General features: G+C 36.9%; 1 protein-coding gene across 2 annotated transcripts in view; it reads right to left on the reverse strand.

Moving 5' to 3' along the window:
* Window positions 1-723: 723 nt before the first annotated feature.
* CDH18 (cadherin 18) overlaps window positions 724-22,865 on the reverse strand; it is a 315,976-nt gene continuing 293,834 nt past the window's right edge. For both annotated transcript variants that reach the window (XM_087721989.1, XM_087721990.1), the window contains exons 10-12: window positions 20,771-20,888; window positions 5,367-5,618; window positions 724-1,768 (exon numbers count right to left, since the gene is read on the reverse strand). In XM_087721989.1, coding sequence (XP_087578115.1) covers window positions 1,278-1,768; window positions 5,367-5,618; window positions 20,771-20,888 — 861 coding nt within the window. In that variant the 3' untranslated portion in view covers window positions 724-1,277. The remainder of the gene's footprint in view (window positions 1,769-5,366; window positions 5,619-20,770; window positions 20,889-22,865) is intronic.

Below are 22,865 nucleotides of genomic sequence, written 5' to 3' on the forward strand. Positions count from 1 at the left end.
TGTGCTTTTATAGGTCCACTTTGCAACAACATAACGTGAATGTCTTATATTGTTGCTACCACATTGGTGCATCATATTGAGTTGATTAACTTAGCAATAAAATACAACATGTGCTTTCAGGTCATTTATGGTAATTCCACCTGAGATGTTTAGATAATAAAGTATACCAGCCTTCCCCACTTTACATTTTTCAGAGTAAAATCCCATCCACCGTACCCTGTCTAGGTCGACTTGAATTAAAAACTATAGCATCCTGAAAAGACCAATTTGAGAAAATTTCCTCTGTTCCCTATGTGAAAATATATGGAAATCCCATTATATCAAATCATGTTTACTTACATCGGGATATAATTGATGGGAGATCTCTCATCTGTATATTTGCCAATCCAAATAAAAATAAGACAATATAAGCCATTGCATAGCTTAACAGGTAATACATTTTCTGTAAACAAAAGGTATTCTATTCATTTCCACTGCAGAAGGAAACTATATGCTCTTCCCTTAAGTGAAAGGAAAAAAATATATATATCTGGCTTTTTAAAAAGGCAAAATAACTACAGAATGGAAGCATGTCATCAGTCAGAAATGTTTAAGAGGGGGGAAGATTATAAGTTTAAATAAGTAGCAATTTAATGGTTGCTTCATTACCTTTCCAGCATAGAAAGATTGGAAGTGGTTTGCAGCAATGTGGAATTCACTAACAGTAGTTTTTTTAAAAAAATAAAATAAAATCATCAGCTAAATGTTATTAACCTTGAATGTTATCTGTCACTAATTCTAGTGTCCCCTTATGAAAGAAATAAAACACGTTGGATTGAATAAAACAGGAGAAAATTACTCTGCCCCCATCAAATTACCCAATAGCTTCTAAGCTTACAAACAGAATTATGTAATGCCACAACCAACCAAATAGAATTAGGTCTTCCTGTAAGTAAACCCTCTGTAGACTCGTTGCAATTTTGATATACTTTGAGGAAATTGTAAGCGTGTTGGCATTGCTTGGCTTACTTAAAATATTGTTACTATTACTGCACCACGGACTTTATTGAGCAATGAAAAATATACACAAAGGGACAAACTTTTCTTGGCGATGGAAGGGTACTTTTTTCCTCAAAATTTGACTTTCTTCAATTGAAGAACCCCGTTTCAAATGAGAAAAGGGCACTTGTTTCTACAGTAACTGTGTACATCTTGAGGATATTGATATTCAGCCATTGTTGTCTTCCAAGTTGCTCGGAGATCTAAAATGTTCCATGTCTGGGGGATGATCAAGATAATTAAGTTGTTCTTTCGGATTCTATTTCTCCATAAAGTTCAGCTAGTTTCTTGAACTCTGGCCCCCAGTCACCAAGATAATTATAATCCTGGTCAGAATGTGTGGCAACTGAATCCAAAGAGCTGATAGATCCGGCTTCTGACCGTTGGCCTTCATACGCGTATGTCTGTAGAGAATCATATGGGGGCACGCTCAGATCAAGGTCTGCTTCGGACAGTCTTTGCTTAATAAATTCATGAACATCTATGTTGTCAAGGTGAGATGAAGTGGGATGCTTGCTTGCGGGCTTCACCTCAGGCCGAACATCCCTCCGGAATTTCAATTCTTCAGCAGCCGATGGGTTCCGCAGAGCGCTAATGTCAAAAGCTTCAGTATCCTCCTCACCTCCACCTTCATCATCGTAAGTGACCACATTTTCCCGGACATCCTCCTCTGAAATGACCAGCGGCTCCTTTTTGCTACGTTTCAATGTGATGAATAGGACCACTATTGCTGATGAGAAAAAATCAGAATAGGGTATTAGTAGGGCTGCCAAAGGGTAACTCATTCTAGTTGACCGATTAGCTGCATTTTGGCAGAGTTCTCTAATGTTATATTCATTTTAACTGTTTTCTTTTTTTTTTGGAAGTGTTATCTATTATTTTATCCATTAACTAGGCTGAAATTAATCTGTGCCTTACTAGTACATTAACGTTAACTTGCTCTTTGAGATAATTATAACTCTAAGATAAAATAATAATATCAGTTAATATGATCACAAAATAGCCAAGTATGTTCTGGAATTAGATATTCATTTTCTGGGCTGGAGTTGGGCTATTTGAGCCACAATAATAAATACAGGAAAGATAAGATGCTATAATATTTCTGAAGGAAAAAAAATGTAATAACTTCCTTTTACTGATCTATTATAGTCAGTCGTGGGTTTCAAAAATTGTTCGAACCTACTCTGTGGGTGTGGCCTCCTTTGTGGGAGTGGCTTGCCACCCATGTGACCGGATGGGAGTGGCTTGCCACCCATGTGACCGGATATGAAGATGCCAACGACACTTGTCAGAACCACCTTAAATTACCTCACACACAGCACTGGCCTGCATAAGAATATGATGTAAACTTGTTTTTTAAAAGGCATCTTTGGTTTGCGTTAAAACAACTTCAACACACGCAATGTTCTGATTGCACCACAAACGCAGTAGTCATCCTTACCTTTCACAGAGGCACTTATGAGTTTTATAAATATGAGCATGATAGTGTAGAATAATCATATTCAAGGACCAGTGGTGGGTTTCAAAAAAGTTTGGAACCTCTTCTGTAGGTGTGGCCTGCTTTCCGGGTCCACTGGTGGAACCTCTTCTAACCGGTTCGGTAGATTTGACGAACCGGTTCTACCGAATAGGTGCGAACTGGTAGGAACCCACCTCTGATTATAGTAGTACAAGACCCAAAGATGTAACAACAAAACAACCTCACATCCTACTGATTAAATAATCCACTTCAACCAATGTAGAAATGCCTTGATTTATGAGCGTACTAAAATTATTTCATTGCTAGAAATGAAAGTTTGTGGCTGACAGGAAAAATGAACTCATAGATTTATGCTTGCATTTTGTTGAAAAATTGCTTGTAACAGAGAATATTTGCATCTATATGTGATATCGGCATGTCCACACAAGCATATTTATACCATATGCCTCTAATCACCCTAATAATATGTGAGTTTTGCCTTAATTGCTTGATAACAGTTCACGTTATGGAAAAGCAGCATCCTCACAACCTTAAACATTGAGTAAAAGATTATTAGTCAAGGGTCATATGAGTATCCTCAAATCCCAAAACTGGAAAGCAAGGCCCCTCAGACCAATGCTTCTCACTTTAGCCATTTTAAGATGTGTGGACTTCAATTCCCAGAATTCCCCAGTCTGCACATCTTAATGAGCCGAGGTGGCGCAGTGGTTAGGGTGCAGTACTGCAGGCCACTTCAGCTGACTGTTATCTGCAGTTCAGCGGTTCTAATCTCACCGGCTCAAGGTTGACTCAGCCTTCCATCCTTCCGAGGTGGGTGAAATGAGGACCCTGACTGTGGGGGCGATATGCTGACTCTGTAAACCGCTTAGAGCGGGCTGAAAGCCCTATGAAGCGGTATATAAGTCTAACTGCTATTGCTATTGCTATTAATGTAGCTAAGATTGAGAAACAGTTCTTTAGATTTTATAGGGACTCTTGATTCCAAACTCCCACGTTAGCACCCATATTGGGCATCGTAGGAGAAAAGGATTTCAAGTATCACAGGAGACTATGAAAAACACCTATGTATTTTTTTAATCAGAAATGTCCAAACACAGTACTAGAATTTAAGACATCTGCGTAGAAGAGAAACAATGTTCTTAATGTATTGGAACAATAACTCTCAAGCATAACATTTTCATTTCATTTTCCCTTTATTTGTATTCTGCCCTTTTCCCTGGGGGGACTCAGGGTGGCTCACAGTTCAAAAAGGGGGGGGGGACAAACAATTACCGACATAAAGACAATTTAGCCAATATGGGGGCTAAAATTCTGAGGCCTGGCAGCTGAGGATGAACTTTAGATTTATTGACTTAATTGTATGCAATTAAGAAAGGGGGGTATATAGTCATTATATACATATATATTCTCAACCGAGTGAATTTGGGTGAATGGATGAATGGACCCGATAGTGTGAAATTCAACCAATTGAGAATATTAGCTAATGGATAGTATTCAAAGAGTGTAAGTATGTAAACTCATAAAGTGTTCCGAGGAAAAGCATTTCCAAGGACATTTAACTAATGAAATAATCTTCTTGCTTCATCTGTCCCCTTGCTCCTCTTGATGAGCCTTTGTCTGTTATCAGCTCATCCCACAGAGAGATAATTAGCAAATGGCTTTCTTAGTCTCCCTTTCTTTCCCCTGGCAAAGGGATCCATTTCAAAAAGACTATCTTTTTTTTCTTTTCCCCTCAGTGTATTAGCCTGAAACCTGAGTTGGTGGTTTCCTGAAATCTTACCTGGTAGATCGATAATGCTAATTACTTACCGACCTTTGCAAAATTAATTCCGCTGGATGCCAGAAGCTCAGCTATTTGCTTTAAAGATTTCCCTGTCCCATCAATTCAGTTCAAGCTTGGAATTATTCATTGTTAAGCCAGAATCCTGGATTTCTAGCTACTGTTTATCAGTTCCTGGTTCAGTACTGGAACTCACAATGCTGTTGGGATTATGTCAATCAGAGGTGGGTTCCTACCAGTTCGCACCTATTCGGTAGAACCGGTTCATCAAATCTACCGAACCGCTTAGAAGAGGTTCCACCAGTGGACCCGGAAAGCAGGCCACACCTACAGAAGAGGTTCCAAAAATTTTTGAAACCCACTACTGGTCCTTGGATATGATTATTCTATACTCTCATGCTCATATTTATAAAACTCAGTGCCTCTGTGAAAGGTAAGGATGACTACTGCGTATGTGGTGCAATCGGAACATTGTGTGTGTTGAAGTTGTTTTAACACAAACCAAAGATGCCTTTTAAAAAACAAGTTTACATCATATTCTTATGCATGCCAGCGCTGTGTGTAAGGTAATTTAAGGTAGTTCTGACAAGTGTCGTCGGCATCTTCTTATCCGGTCACATGGGCAGCATGCCACTCCCACAAAGGAGGCCACACCCACAGAGTAGGTTCGAACAATTTTTGAAACCCACCACTGATTTGAAGGTTCCAGAAAGGAAACTAATTCCTAGTTCAGTTGTTATTTTTCTTAGCATTTGCCTCATATGGTTGCTGATTTACTTCATTTTTGCACCACGTTGACCTAAGTGTTTTATGGAACCTGTTAAGGAAGGATTTTGCTCATCAGTTGACTTGTTGCAGAGTCTGATGCTGAAAAGGGTTGAGAGAGAGTGACTGGCCCAAGATTTCCATGCCTGGGGTAGGATTAGACTCTGGGTCTCCCTACTCCTAATCCAGGACCTTAATCACTGCATCACACTGGTTCTTGCAGTTCCTAGTTCAGTACAGCAACTCACAATGCTGTTGGGATTATGTGAAGGTTCCAGAAAGGAAACTAATTGGGGAACTTACCCAGGAGAATAACAACACATAGCAGGATGGCAATTAATGCTCCTGTACTCAATCCTGCGGAGGAGAGGAAAGCTTCTGCATGGCAGGTCCTCACACGACCATCTCTTTCGCATGCGCATACCCGTATGACGAGAGTGGCACTACTGCTGAGAGATGGGACCCCTCCATCAGAGATGACAATAGGAAGGTAATATACATCCTGGATAGTCCGACTAAATCTTCTCCTTCGGGTCAAGATGCTGGCTGTATTATCTATAGGAGCAAGGACAAGACCAAAGTAGTGTTAACAAAGATGATACAAGCATACTTAGAACACATCTTATCTTTTCTTATATGTTTCATTTTCAACTTCTGGGGAATATCCTGGTAACTCTTAGTAACATACTATAGTGTTGTGGCCAGTGACGTGCGGTCAGCTTTAGACCTGGTGAGGCACTTTTTAGACTTGTGGACTTCAACTCCCAGAATTCCACAGCCAGGCATGCTCAGTTCCGATTTAAAGCGACAGCATTTTTCCCCCTTGCAAAATAAGTTTTCTCATTCTTTTTCTTCTCCCTCCCCCTCCTTCCTCCCTCTCTCCCTCCCTCCCTCCCTCCCTCTCTCAAACAGACACACGCACACAGAGAAATTGGATCCCTCTCTCACTCACTCACTCTCAAACACAAACACAGAAGTTGGATTGGATATATTTTCCAAAGGCTTGAAAGCAGCTCCTCTGCCATACCCCCCCTTCCCCTGCTGCCTTCCGATCAAACTTTTTGAATTCCTCCCCCCTCCCCACACACGGACCTTTTCCAGCTGTTTCAGAGATGATTTCAACTCTGCTTCTCCCTGCCCTGCCCTGCCCTGCCCTGCCCTGCCCTGCCCTCCCCTCATGAAAGGCCAGAGCTCTGAGTCAGACTGAGCTAGTTGCTCCCAGAGAACTCTAAAAAGCCTCTAAAAATGCCCTCTACAGGAGGCGAGAGAATACGTGCCTCATTTGCATAAGGAATTTTTTGCTTGTTAACCCTTGCTTAACTCTTAAAAGGTGAAAAATTCCTTATGCAAAAGAGGCCCCTAGTTCTCTGGCCTCCTCCTAGTTAATACTGAGAGCAGACACCAAGCCACTGTGACTTGAAATCTGGTAGCAACTACCCTGGCTTTAATTATTTTTTAAAAATTATTTAAAATTGTTTCCTCTCCCTGAGGAGACTGGTGAGGCCCTGCCTCCCTTGCCTCTAGTGACTGCATGTCCCTGGTTGTGGCCCAGCAGGAGCCGTTGGAGCTGCCACCAGACTCCGACAGTGAGTGCCCCTATGAGTCAGCCCTGGAGGATGTGGAGGACCCTGGACAGGGTTCCGACTCTGAGCAGGGCGCAGAGAGGCTGGTTAGCCACTAGGAGATGCCTGAGCCTTGGACCAGTGGGGAGGAGACAAGGGAGAGAGAATACAGATTCTACAAATGGCAAGAGATATTGGACTGCACTATTTCTGGAAGGATATGGGATGATGAAATGAAAAGTTACAATAAAATTTAGTTAAATGTAGTTAAATTTTGAGTATTATGTATAAGATAAAGTAATAACAGCTATAGTCAAATAAATGATCAATAATGATAATAAAGCATTTATATATACTAGATTGACAGTATGAAACTTTATATAAACTGTAAGTGATATGATGGAGATGATGTTGAAAAGCTTTTTTATAAAAGGCAAATAATTCTATATAGAATAGAATATAAAGATGCAATATCATTGGATGATTTCAGGATGATGTAATGAAATGCCATAATATAATTTTACTTCAAATTTAATATGTCTCATATAAAAAGGATATAATAATAATAATAGCTATGCTTAATGGAAGTTCAACAATTCTAATAATTTGTATAAATGTATATTAGATTGATGATACTAATAATGGAAAAAAACATGGCATTGAAAATTATTAGAGAATGTTATTAATGCTAAAATAATAGAATGATTTAGAATAGGACACAAAAAATCTTTATTATAGGATATATTGAAGATGATATAATGAATCATAATATAAATGGATACATATTTAGAATACCTTGTTTAAAATGGAGAAACAATAGTGATAATTAAACAAATGAAGTACAATAATAATGTATACAAAGATATTTGATTGACAATAAGTGATTTTTGATAAAGCTCAAGTGATGACTATGGAAAGGACAGAGAAATATTTTATAACCAATCGACACACTGTGTATAGTTGAAAAGGTTTTTTATGTTATATGTTTTACGTGTTTATGTTTGTTTGAAAATAAAAAAATACATTTTTTAAAAAAAAGAAGTCAATAACTGGTTAAATATACACTCCGATGAAGGGACAGATCATTCTCTACTAGTTTATAGATGCAGTATTAAACGGTTCCACCACAAATCCGCGGTAGAGTATAGCTTGCTTGACGAAAGCGCGTACGTGACGTCATCACAGCGCGACGAAAATGGCATGCTGTGAGCGGTAAATTTAAAATTAACGCTTAAACCTTACCCTAACCACCCCAAACCTAACCCTAAACCTAACCCTAAGCCTAACCCTTAACCTAACCCTAAGCCTAACCCTAACCCTAAACCTAACCCTTAACCTAATGCTAAACCTAACGCTAACCCTTAACCTAACCCTAAACCTAACCCTAATGCTTAACGTAACCCTAAACCTAACCCTAACCCTTAACCTAACCCTAACCCTAACCCTAAACCTAACCCTTACCTTTATGTGAATCGGCTTGCTTTAATTTAATTTTAATTTTAATTTAATTTATTTTTAATTTTATTTGTCGCGCTGCTGATGACGTCACGTACGCGCTTTGATCGGGCGCGCTTTAGTGGACCACGGTTTTGACGGGTCATGGTATTAAACAATTCTGCAATGAATGGGCTGTATTTTAAACACATTTATTAGAAGTATAAAAATCACAGTATGATGTAGCATGCAACCTATTTCTAAATCTAAAATACTGTAAAATACATTGTTCATCATTGGGTTTTTTTTAGAATAATAACACTAAAAATGAATAGAAAGCAAGGATTCAGGAAAATTGCATGGGAATAAATAGCTTTTTTGTGATATTATTTAAGATACCTTAATCCAATTTTCATTCTGTACTAACTCAAAATTGCTAAGAAAAAACCCTAATTAAAATCAAGTTTTCACAAAGACATAAGTTTGAAACATGTAAAACATACTAATATATATTAATGCTATCAAGGTGAATTCAGGTATAAATATAAAACTTAGAAAAAAACCCTAACTTTTAGAAGTCAAATTTTATGGCCCGCAGCATTTACTGAATACAGGAAATCTATACACAGACATAGCTCACATTTAAAAAAAAAAAACGTAAGGCACATCTGTTGAGTTTGATAAGTTCTAATTATGCGATATGTATGACTCTGCTGCTGTAAACTACTACTTAAAATATTTTTATATAGGAAACCAGGAATTTCAAATACACATTAATTAAGAAGCATTTAAAGATCTAAATGAATTGATGTCTTTGTCAAGCATGGAATCATGTGTATTTTTTTTCAACCTATGATCCAGCATGTAGCAGTTTTGCAAAAAGAAAAGTCCATTTGAGGACTTTCAAAATTTCATTAAAAAAAAAAAAAACACCACACATTTGCCTTATTTTCTCCACACTACTTCATTATATAAGCCCTTCGTTCTGTCTCTCCTTGCTCATTCCCTCAGCAGAATAATACAATAAAACAGAAGAAAATAAAATAGAATAAATCCCCCCCAATACAATTGTCTGTTCCACAAAAGAATAGCTCCAGTCCCATGATCATTTTGATTGCCCTTTTCTGCAGCTCTTCAAGCTGGATAATAATCCTTTCGAGAGCGAATAATAAGAACTGTACAAATATTGGGAGTCTGGAGAAGAGGCATACTAAAGGGAAAAAAAACATCTTCAACTAGATTAGCTTCTTTATGAATATTTCATTTAGAAAAAATAAATAAATAGGAAAGTTATATCGGAATGACACAGCTTCAGAAATTCTCCATAAGAACAAAGTAGAAAGTAAAAAAATAATAATATTCCTCTTGTTTATTCCTAGAACCTGCAGTTCATCCAGTGACAATGAATGATGGAAATTTCAGGAGAAGCAAAATGTAACCACATGGGCCCTGGTTAAATTTTGTTTTTTTGCCTATAGTGGGATGTGATGGAAGTTGTGAAAGGTGATTAGACAAGTTGTGGTTATCAGTAGCTAATATCCATAATGGCTCACTCATGCTCCCCCTCTGTTATTCACATCAGGAAGAAGAAAAAACAATTATGTTTTGTCAGTGTGAAAGAACAGGTCCACTCTGAAAAGCCAATTAAATTGATTTATTGGTGCTAACAGAACATAATATTTGTAGCTCAGGGTAGAACTGGTTTATTGTATTTATTGCAGTTCAGGGTTGAATTGATTTATTGCTAAAATGCCTATGCATAGGAATCTTCTCAACTAATGTTTGGAATTACAGTAGATAAAGGCGAATAGAATTCCAGAGGGGATAGAACTTAGTCTGCTTATGGCTATATAAGGATTCTAGGCTGATCCCTCTTTTAATTCCACCCCCAGGTTCTGCCATTCCTTCTCCTACATGTTTCCAAGGTGGATACTTCTCCAGATCACATCCAGGGAAGCAACAGGAGGATGCAACTGCCTTTGTGATATATTTGTGAATTTCTTCTAATATTTCGTTAGCTCTTACGAAAAAAAAAAGTATGCTAGGTAGCTTGGTCTTTGGTTCGATTCACCTGGTTCGTTTCTGACCATATTAGGATTCTATAGGATTCTAATGTCTGATGTGCAAAGTTGTATTTTAAAAATACAATAGAAAGACTTGCAATTTTCTCCAAGACAATAGTGATGTGAGAAAGGAAATAGACTGGGTGATTCCATCTGCTTTTATCAACAGGACTTTGCTTGAGTTAAGAGATCAAAGCTTTCTCGTTTAAATTGGTCAGAAGAACATGATCAGCTTCATAACAAACAATGTGTACTCTTATGTGACTAAAGTGCTTTTCGCCAAACTGCAGACTCAAAAGTAAAAGAGAGGCTTATTTGATGACCGGAAGAAGTTCAGATGCACACACATACAAAAATAAAAATCATGAGAAGCATAGAAATGAAAAAAAAATTAAACTCCAAAGATTACCTGTAAAGGGAAGAGGGCTGAAAGAGAATTGAAATGTGAGCATTGGTGCAAATGAAAAAGGAGATAAAAGTAGAGAGAGAAAATTATATTTCAAAGATGAAAGGTCAAGCTGGCTGAAGGACAGGAACAAACTCCACAAATATGGAAAGATGCTTTTGTAAAAAGCAATTTGTAGCATAATAGTAAAAATAAAATTCGCAAATATAGAAGTGCATTAAGGGTAGGAATCCTGAAAGACTGACATTTAAAACAAGCTTTGGGTAATATTTTCACTGGGAAGAGAATGAAGGAAGACTTTTGCAAATAACATTACTATGCACATGTCAAAATCCTGAAAACTACTGAGCACTCTATAATTTTATTTTTCTTCAATTATAGCAATCCTCAATAACATGTGAAATTAAATACAACTGTCATAATTTTAAAAAAAAACCTCCTCTACCATCTGGATTCCCACCGACAGTTTTAAGGCAATAAAAATATGTATTCACATGAAGTTAGAAATGTTTCTCACTATAGTTGACATACAGACTGTCAGAAGTGAAAAATTCTAATATCTGCCATGCATAGAAAATTTATTGATTTGCACCTAGATAATTTTTCTGTCTCTAATAATAAAAATTAAAACCACTGTCTCACGGGAGAGTCAAATGTGGGGAAAAAATCAGTATGTTTGAGTGCAAGACTTTTATTCCACGTTAAGATTTCTTTTAGAATAGTTGCAACAGTGCTTTCAAATATATTTGAAAATATAGGCTTATTATCCATGATTACTCTTGCACCATACAGTTCATTATTAGTGTTAGTCTAATGAAGGGGAACACACTTTAAAGTGGAAAGTTGTAGTGATTTTTTTGTACATGTGAGAACTTTGAGGTTTTTCCAATGAGGTACTATCTCTCCCTCCCTCCCTCCCTCCCTTTCTGTTAGAGTTCATTGCAGTAATCACATCCAGAAAGCACACATAAGTAACTGATTCAGCAGGATTCATTAACTTCTCTTTATATATAATATAACACAAAGTAAATATACAATACCAAATGCAGGTTTTGCAATGTGGTAGTAAACACAAGTAAACACAGGCAGAGGAGAGTTTTAGTTTTAGTTCAGACCAGCAGTTTAGAGCTAAGCCATGCCCAGGCTCCTTGCTGTCTCCTTGTTGCAACAGCAAATACTGTTTTAGTTTCCAAACAGCCTGCATTGATTGACTTAGTTGCTATGCCAATTCATTAGCTGACCTTGTTACCATCTCTCTGCCAACTCATGAACTGTCATACACTGACCCTTCTTCCTTCCTTCTTTCCTTCCTTCCCTTCCCTTTCCCTTCCCTTCCTTTCATAGAAGCAGTGGAGGAAGGAACAAGGGAGTGCACTTGTGACCATTTTCCCATTGACTTTCTTCCTGCAAGCTTCCCAAAAGCAAAGACTTCGCTAGTGGAAGGGTGGCAAGGAGTGTAGAAGGGTCAGCAATGATATCAATTTTTTCTTGGTGACTTGTGGGAACCTGCCAGGGAAAGAGGATCATATAAAAATGGCTGACGGTGACAGTGCAATGGTGGCACTGAAGCAACCATGTTGTTTCTGCTTGCAGGAAATGGGTATATCAAGTTTAATGAAAAGAAGAACTAGGTGTGACATGATAGCGGTGTACCGTTATCTCAGGGGTTGCCAGAAATAATGGGGGGTTTTCAACCTATTCTCCAAAGCACCTGAGGACAAGACAAAAAGCAATGGATGGAGATTAATCAAAGAGAGAACTGTTGTGGCCCAGCAGGAGCCGTTGGAGCTGCCACCAGACTCCGACAGCGAGGGGCCCTATGAGTCGGCTCTGGAGGATGTGGAGGACCCTGGACAGGGTTCCGACTCCGAGCAGGGTGCAGAGAGGTTGGTTGGCCACCAGGAGGTACCTGAGCCTTGGGCCAGTGGGGAGGAGACAAGGGAGAGTGAGCCGGAAGCCAGTAGTGAGTTGTTCCTGGATGCACGCCATCGAAGAGCTAATAGGCGTCAGGAACAATTACCCAATTACAGGAGGTAATTGCACTCATCTGGTGGTCATTAGGCTCCTCTCCAGACTATAAAAAGCTACTTGTGCACACGCCCCTCTTTGCAGAAGTCAACGCAGGATTGAATGTCGGAGGACATTACTGTAAGCTTGGCAGGCTGGATTGCTGCCAAGCCTTATTTGTGTTTATTCCTGCCCAAGCTTGTCTGTGCTGGGTTGCTGCCGAGGACCTGTTTGTCTGTTAATTAAATGCCATAATTTATCTCTGGCTCGGAGTGTGCTTTGGTGTGGAACGAGGGGGGTCAGAACAGAGAACCAATCTAGAACTAAGGAGAAATTTCCTGACAACTAGAACAATTAATCAGAATGGAATGACTTGGCTCCAGAAGTTGTGAGTGCTCCGACACTGGATATTTTAAAGAAGAGATGGAATAACATTTATCTGAAACCGTATAGATAGCAATAGCAATAGCAGTTCGACTTATATACCGCTTCATAGGGCTTTCAGCCCTCTCTAAGCGGTTTACAGAGTCAGCATATTGCCCCCAACAACAATCCGGGTCCTCATTTTACCCACCTCGAAAGGATGGAAGGCTGAGTCAACCCTGAGCCGGTGGGATTTGAACAGCCGAACTGCAGAACTGCAGTCAGCTGAAGTAGCCTGCAGTGCTGCATTTAACCACTGCGCCACCTAAACTCTGTATAGAGTTTCCTCCCTGAGCAGAGTTGGACCAGAAGACTTCCAAGGTCCCTTTCAATTCTGTTATTCTGATGCAGTGTTTCACCCAATTAAAGTATCAAACAGATATGAGAGTTTTAGTAGTATGTAGATTAACACCCTTTACTGAACCCTGTATAATTACTCAAATTCTATTGATTAGTTGACAATCTTACCAAGAGAAATCTGTCAAACTGCTTGTTTATCTTTTCCCTACTCTAAATGGCAATCTTTGCCTTGCTGTGTAACAAGAAATCAGAAACAATTCCTAATGCTTGCTTATTATAGTAGTATAGTATAAATACATGTACTACTATGTTGATTTCAATTAGTTAGTTAGAATTAGTTAGAATAGGATGGGAGAGTATAATTTGTAAGCAAATAATTTATTAATGTTTTTTTTCATTGACTTTTACTATTTTCCTGTTTTCTTTTGTATGTTAATACTTTATTTTTATTTAACACAATTCCTTATTTTATTTGATGATTCATACTTTGTCATATGTTGCTCTTGATATCGGTATTCCATATAAGGTTTAATGGTGATTTTAAATGCTTGAAAATGTTATAGTATATTTGGTTATTTTTAGTCATTTATTGGAATACTAGAAAATCCTTTGTTTATTCACTTGATTCTCTTTTCCTTTTGCTGATATATTTCCTCCCAAATATTTGTATCTAGTTATAATTTATCTATCTGTTTTTGCTTTGATAATCATTCTGTGTGCTTTACCCAAAAGGAATAGTTATGCATCATTTTAAAATGTCTGTTATCAACACAGTTGATAACAGACATTTTAAACAGTTATTTCAGTTTGAAATTAATGCTTTTTGTTACTTTGGATATTATTTTGAGCTTAAAACTTTTCAAAGTACCTGAAAAAGCCCAGCTGGAATACAAAATAGCTTTTTCCAACTTGAAACAGTTTGAAATAAGGCATTTCAGCTAATCAAATTTAAAGCATTTAGCACATCAGTAAAATCTATTTTTCACACTCTGATTCTATAAACATTCGTTTCTTAACACTCTTTAGGAATGTATGGATGATTATATACTATCAACATATACGTGAAAATGTAATTCTGTGAGAACAAAGGCAAGCACTTGCTACTATAGATACCACAATCTAAAGTCACGTCATTAAATGCACACCTGTAATGAAATATTATTTCAGCTTTACAATATAAAAAAGGCATATCCACTTGACTCTGAGCAGCTATAAAACAAGAAACTGAGAAGTAACCCACTATGCTAAGTGCTACACGTATTGATTTTTTCTAAATTTTTGGCATAAATATGGATGATAAATGCCTAGCGTGGAATATAAATAAAGCTAATGATTCTTTAAAAAGAAAATTATTTTATTTCCACTATTTTAAAGATTAGTAAAACAAGATTCAAGGAATACAAATTAGAAAATATCAAACATTTGATTTGGAAAAATTAGGGTAAATAATTTATTTCGGTTGGGGATTAAAACAGGAAATAGAATTCTTTTGTACATGAACTCCCAATTACAACTCAAAGGGCCAAGACTTTGATAATAGGAATTTATGCACCAAATGAAGACATAGCTACATTTTTCAAAGGAGTTATGGATATATTAATGGACTTACCATCGGAAAATTAGTGTTTAATAGGTTACTGGATTGATATAATTTGTCCCAGAAGGCAAAACTTTCGAGAAAGATTTTAAGACAACAGACAGGAAACTACCAAAAGTTCTTTTTGGTATGTTGGACAATTTAAAACCAATAGATATATGGAGACACAAAAATGCTAACGCAAAAGAATATATTATTTTTTCTAAATAACACAGTTGTTCTCAAGAATCAATTGGCATTATGTCAACTAGTCTAAGTTGTTAATAAAGATAATATCAGTGTATGTTTGTCTGTTTATATAATATTGCTTAAATAGGAAATGACAATTCTTTCTTGGTCCCAGAGAATGACTTTCCTTGTGATCTTCTTCCCAACATTTTTTTCAAGCAAATAAATGTTCGTTGTTTCTCAGTATGACATGGGTTAGTTTCAGTTAGATGTGTAAACTGAAAACAATTTTCTGTATTATTCCATTTTGTCTCAAACATTTACAATGCTACAAGGTTGACCAGATCAAGAGACCAATTGCATAGGAAGACAATAGCAATGTTTTATTGAGATAGACTATAGGAACAGCATTTTGCAAAAAAATAATAATAATTGTGCTTTACCTTCTCTCATTCTTAGATAAGGCCAATCTGATCTTCTTCCTATCTCCTTTTTCATGGCTAAATAAAGGTTTCTGTCTTCTAATTTCAGTAAATGGTTTCTGATTATTTCCGCAAAGGGATCTCCATCTCTCTACAAATAGCTACCCAAATGATTTTTAACTGTTGAATGAGCTGGGGGAAATTAATAGCAATAGCAATAGCAGCTAGACTTATATACCACTTCATAGGGCTTTCAGCCCTCTCTAAGCGGTTTACAGAGTCAGCATATTGCCCCCAACAACAATCCGGGTCCTCATTTTACCCACCTCGGAAGGATGGAAGGCTGAGTCAACCTTGAGCCGGTGAGATTTGAACAGCCGAACTGCAGAACTGCGGTCAGCTGAAGTAGCCTGCAGTGCTGCATTTAACCACTGCGCCACCTCGGCTCTAAGGGAGTCTTTTTCAAAGAAAAAGAAAGCTATCACCTTGGGTGAATGAGATAGTATAATTTGGAACACAAATTATAAACTAACACGATCAGCAGCACTTAAAGAAAATATATACAAAATGTTTTATCGTTGGCATTTATCACCAACATGATTGGCTAAAATGTACCCAAACATGAATCCGACCTGCTGGAAGTGTAAAAAAGTACAAGGGACCTATTATCACATATGGTGGACCTGCCCGGAAACACAAAAATATTGGACAAAAATTTGGAAATGGGTGCAAGAAATTACAGGAGAACAGGTAAAATACAAACCCGAAATCTTTCTACTGGGAATAATCAAAGGGAAATATACAAAGAAAATTAAGTACATATTAACACATCTGCTAACCACAGGTAGAATAGCATTTGCCCAATGCTGGAAACAAAATAATACCCCCTCGGGCGAATTAGTGATAAAAAATAATTTGGATTGTGCAGAGATGGACAAATTAACACTGAAATTAAAAGATAAAAGAAGAGTCGGAATATTATGAAATTTGGAACAATTGGTACAAATGGCTGCAAAACAGGAATAAAATTAATTAAGCCAAAAAACAAGATATATATATATATATATATATATATATATATATATATATATATATATATATATATATATATATATATATATATATATATATATATATATGTGTTTTTTTATTTTATTTGTGCTGATAAATATATATATACACACACATACATACACACATACATACATACATACATACATACATATATATATATATATATATATATATATATATATATATATATACATACATACATATATATATACATACATATATATATACATATATATATACATATATATATATACATATATATATACATATATATATATATATATATATATATATATATATATATATATATATATATATATAGAGAGAGAGAGAGAGAGAGAGAGAGAGAGAGAGAGAGAGGGAGGGAGGGAGGGAGGGAGGGAGAGAGAGAGAGAGAGAGAGAGAGAGAGAGAGAGAACTGTGTATAAAGGTGTGTAAATATAGAAGCGAAATATTATATACATGTACAGGTATGGTGACACAACAATGTTGATGTAATGACTGTAAGGTGTTGTAGAAGGGAAAAATAATAAAAAAATCTGCTATAAAAAAAGAGATAGCACCTTTTTCAAATTTGCTTCCAAATTCTCTTATTCTGTATCAATTTTCTACACATTGAATATATCTGTACAGTAAGAATTGGGTGGAGAAAGGCTTATTGAGGATGCTGCTACTGAAGGAATGCTACTTTCAGTGAACCCAGTCTTAAGATTTTTCAGTGATGTCCCCAACTCCCAACATTGGAAGAACTAAATCTTGGATATCTAGACTATGCCCTCCTTACTACTTTTACAGAGAGCTATAAAAAGACAGCTGTTCAAAAAGACATTTTGGGAAATGTAAATTACTGCTACCCACAAATGGTGGAGCATTTCATTTTCGACAAGTTTTTGTAGATCGTGTTGGTGATAGGCATTGATGACTAAATCTTGTATGTCTATAAAATGAGCTGTAAATTTCTTATGGACTCCAATTCCATATGCGGCTTGCTATCACATCTGACATTAGGGTTCCCTTAAAATAAGGGTTTCAAACTCTTTAATTGTATTTTTCATTATTACAGAACTCTCAGTTGATCTATAATTTGATTTTTACTAATATTAGATAAAAGTGTTTTGAAAAATCCTAAAAACTGTTAAACAGTCAAGAAAGCATCTTTGTCTTTGTTTTAATCCAGGGTGCTTTGCAAGGACAAAAGTGACATTTTTTTTTTGTAATGGAATAGTTTCTACTTTAAAAAAAAAACTTACATTATTCTACAAACACTTCCATGCAATATTTGCATTTTGTCATTTCTCTGTAGTTTTTAATCTCTTTTCCTTTCTAAATAAATAAAGAAAAAAATAGAGAGATGTTTTGAAATTAGAGGTAGAGTTAGATCATATCAAAAGGATAAAAGTGAGGGAAGAGAAACATGTCTTATTTTAGACGTTCCTCACTTTTGGTCCTACTGGGACCCGGTCTAAAACTAGGTCACCTTTTTCTACAGGTTAAAAAATATTTCAGGATTGCAAATCCCATTTTTCTGCAATGCACATGAAATGCCTCCCAAATTGCTCTCTGGTTTTGGGAACTGATATTGGAAAATCATGGGTTTTGAGGTTTCCACAGGGGCTGGAAGGCATCTTTGAAGATCCAACTGCCCCCTTTGACAGTGGGCATTTCTCTCTGCCCTAAGAGGTGGAAATCTAATATATTTGGTACTTGCTGAGAGGTCTCTTCAAGGCCAAGAAGATTGCGTTATTAATGAACAAAGGGGTTAGTAATAAATAGCAAGGGAAACAGTAGTGAATTCCTAATAAAGTAAAAGAAGCTAACTCCCAGAATTCCTCCCTCCTTCTCTCTATCTGTATGCCTTTCAATTGTTTCCTCCAGTACATTCCTCTGGTATTTGGTATTTATTTGATTTGTAAGCCGCCCTATTCCCTGAAGGGACTCAGGGCGGCTGAACAAAAGCCAAGGGAAGGGAAACAAATACAGAAAAGTAAGACAAACAGGACAGTGATACAAACAATTTAAAAAACACAGCAAGCACAGCAAATTCGAGTAGGGGGGGAACTCAACCCCAGGCTTGCTGGGACAGCCAGGTCTTAACGGCTGTCCGGAAGTCCTGAAGGGTGGTGAGGGTCTGAATCTCCACGGGGAGCTCGTTCCAAAGGGCCGGAGCAGCCACAGGGAAGGCCCTCCTCCGAGTGGTCACCAGACGGCATTGGCCAGTGGATGGAATTCGGAGGAGGCCTAATCTGTGGGATCTAATGGGTCTATGGGAGGTAATTGGCAGTAGGCGGTCTCTCAAGTACCCAGGTCCAATACCATGTAGAGCTTTCAAGGGCAGCCCCATTCCTCTGAAGGGGAAATCTTTTAAATTTCACATATCAGCTTCTCAACCTGTCAGAAACATTTTTAAGGCTAATTGGCTCTCGCCCCAGAGAGTCTAAAACTATGGCAAAAAACATGAATTCAAAGAAACAAATCAAGCACACAAACAATACTGTCGCAAAATACAACCACACATCTCGTGTCATTTTGTATTTAATTGCAAACATCCCATTTGACTACCCACCATGAATGCAGGAACATTCTTGTTTCAAAAGTCTTATTTTTGCATTACATTCTTTAATGTTCATGGAATGTTCACATCCCAAAAAAAGGAAATTGATTGTATTATCTTCTCCAAGATGGTGTTGGTTTCTTTGATTGTTTTGATTTCTCAGCCTAATCTAAACCCTAAAATCTCTAGATTGCCACCTCTTCATCTAATAATAAGATCCAAGCTTACGTAACTTTTACAGAACAGCCAAGGATGACCAGATATTACTCCTGGGCTGGACTAAAGCCAGTTGCTGGAGACTATATAATTTCCTAGCAGTATTACTCTGCCTTCTTCTAGGATGTTTTTAAACTTCCATTTAAAAAAATACAATTTAGCCAATAGTCCTGGAAGTTCCCCGGTGGTTCCCCATTCAATTCCTAACAAAGATTGTTGTTGTTTTACTTCTAAGTTAGAGCCAAGATTGCTAGCTGCTACTTGATTTATTGATTTGTACAAAGTAATGTTGTTTTCCTAGAAGCATGAACATTTTATAGAAGTTTATACAACAATAAAAGATATGCTATTGAATAAATCAGAAACATAATGCATTTAAAAAATAAACAAATTTAAATGCCAAAGATGGCATATCCCATTCATGAAATTCTTACACTGCCATCAATGTAAGAATTGTCTTTCTAAAGCTCGGTGGGAAAATATCTAGCTTCTACTATAATATTTTATTAAAGTGTATCTATCAACAAATAGTCATTTCTTCTTAGGTTAGTATACAACAAGGCATTATCATTATCGTATCCATTTTACTGAATGGGTTTTTTTTCCAGCTGAAAATGAACTCTGGTAATATTTTACAATTTTACGTTCATTTATTACTGGTATAACAGGAGAGACCGCCTCCTGCCGATTACCTCTCTCAGACCGATTAGATCGCACAGGTTGGGTCTCCTCCGGATTCCATCTGCCAGCCAATGTTGGCTGGCGACCCCCCGGGGGAGAGCCTTCTCTGTTGCAGCTCCAGCCCTCTGGAATGACCTCCCCGTGGAGATCCGGACCCTTACTACCCTTACTACTACGCCTTCCGCAAAGCCACCAAGTCCTGGCTGCTCCAGCTGGCCGGGGGCCTGTGAAATATCCAGCCCCACGGAAATTGTGAATGTTGTGGTTTTGTTTTTAAAGTGTTGTCCTTGTCTAGTTTTCCCCCTTTCCCTTGTCTATTGTGAGCCGCCCGGAGTCCTTCGGGAGTGGGCGGCATACAAGACAAATAAAAATCAAATCAAAAAATCAAAATCAAATAAGAAGAAACATTTCCCCCTTTTTCCCTAATTCTGACCTTTCAGAGAGACAACAAAACCACTAATATCTGCCGTGAGGATGGACGTCTTTAACTAAGAAATTGAAGCTTCTTAGTTCCAGCAAATCACTTTAAAATATTTTAAACTGTCTACAGCATAAATGAGAAATACAACAATATATAGTTAAGAGTAGAAAATACAGCAAAGTTATTTTTTCCCAGATGATTACTGGATATAGTTTGCTTGACAATCAAACAAATATGACTATGGAACCCTTTGTAACAAAACACTGTTATCCTGATTGACTATGTTTTTTTGCACATTGGAAGAAGTTATTCTATTCAATGAAATACTGCAGTCAAACATAGGGCCCTGTCTAGTCAGTTATGTTTTTTTTTTTTAATTTACCTTCATTATCCTTTAATGTAAAGTTGGGATTCAAAGAAAAATTCTCATCTAGAGCAAAATGAAATCTTCGCCCTTCTGTAATGGCATCTCTGTCAGTGGCACTGATCATCTGAATAACCTGGAAAGAACATAGGATAAAGGGTCTAATTAACTTTGAACTGGGTTTTTTTAATATAAATTTTTGTTTTTATTAAACAGACAACGCACACACAACAAAAAAAAGACAAAAAAAGGCATCATCACATACAGCATGTCGTTTGGTTACAGGTGTTTTTACATCCATATTGCCGAATAACATTTACCATCACAGATTTTTCATCTAGTATAACTAAATACCTCACTTTCATTGTTCAGTATATGTTCAATTACAATTAGTATTATTGTTTTTTTTTCCAATAAACCGAATTCCCTTACATTCTTGATTGTCTATTTGATAACAGTATACCTTTATATAATCACAAATCCCAATGTGAAAAAAAAAATGTTACCAACCATTTATATTTGTATGTCACTATTTTCAATTATGCCTAATTTCACCAATCAACTATCGGGTATGCTTATGTTCATTATTATCCTTGTACATCATACATTCAAACAGAAATCTTATTCCTTCATTTTTCAACAAAATATTCTAAATATTTCATATTTGGGCATACCAGGGGTTGTGACACTAAATGCATACCTATTTCCCTGGCTCAGCTGATAAAGGAGGAGAACCTTGTGGCTTAGTGGTTAACACAACTGCCTAATATGTAATACAGCACAGGTTCTAATCCCAGTAAGGGTATGGCTAGCTGATGAGAGCTAAATAGCTTGAAATAGATCTATACTAGTCTCCCTATATTTATTTATCAGCACAAATGCTATATATATATATTAGATTTTTATACCTTTCACCCTGGCTTCGCTGATAATGGATAAGAGCCTGTGGCCTAATGGCTAAGATGTCTGCCTAGTATGTAATATAGCCCAGGTTCAAATCCCAGTAAGGGTATGGCTAGCTGATGAGAGCTAAATAGCTTGAAATAGATCTATACTAGTCTCCCTTTATTTATTTATCAGCACAAACACACACACACACACACACACACACACACACACACACACACACACATATATATATATATATATACACACACACCAATTTTTAATTATTCCCTTATTAAAATTATATATCAACAACATTATACATTACATGAACTGGATTTTAATTTTGATGGAACTCAGTAAGATCATGTAAGCTCAGCTTGTTGACATAGTATTTGTCTGAGCTGGCACCAAGTGTATCATTTTATACTTGGCTGGTGTCATTTATTAGTCTATTAGAATTATTTGGAGAGGGAAGCATTTAAGCAATATCATGAAATAAATACAACCTTAGCACTCAGATGTATTCACTTATTTTCTGAACAATGAAGACCTGTGGTTGCGAAGTGGTTAGAATGCAGTAGTGTAGGCTAACTCTGCCCACAGCTAGGAGTTCGATCCTGACCAGCTCAAGGTTGACTCAGCCTTCTGAGGTCAGTAAAATGAGGATCTAGATTGTAGTGGACAAAATGCTGACACTGTAAACCATTCAGAGAGTGCTGTAATAGACCAGTATATAGGTCTAAGTATGACCTTATTTAAGCTACTTGTTCATGATTCTATTGTAGGTCAAGAGAATCATAAACATAGAAGGGATTGCAGAATCAAAGTTGGAAGGGATCTCAGAGGACATCTGGTCTAGTTATCTGCTCAGGGAAGGTTCTCAAAATATTTTGAGCAGAAAATTATCCAACCTCTATTTGAAAACTGCCAGTGAAGGGAAACATGCACTTCGCAAGGCAACTTGATGGCTGCATGATTGATAGGCTTTGAAACTGCTCCCAATAGGTTGTATAAATCTTATTAATACTTTTTTGACTTGCTTGAAATTGCAATGTCATTTCAATCTTCTCTTAAAATGTGGACTAATCATCATTACTATTCACTCTTTTTAAATAAAATGTGTCCCATGAAATTAAGATTTGTTTCATGAATAATTGGGGCATTTATTCAAACCGCATTTGTGTCTTTTAAGTTAGGTTTGAATCCTGGTAAACATTAACTCAAA

This window comes from Thamnophis sirtalis, unplaced genomic scaffold (genome assembly GCF_051295495.1).
Source record: "Thamnophis sirtalis isolate CommonGarterSnake01/CBP01778 unplaced genomic scaffold, rThaSir2_p1.2 scaffold_8, whole genome shotgun sequence".
Classification (NCBI taxonomy): domain Eukaryota; kingdom Metazoa; phylum Chordata; class Lepidosauria; order Squamata; family Natricidae; genus Thamnophis; species Thamnophis sirtalis.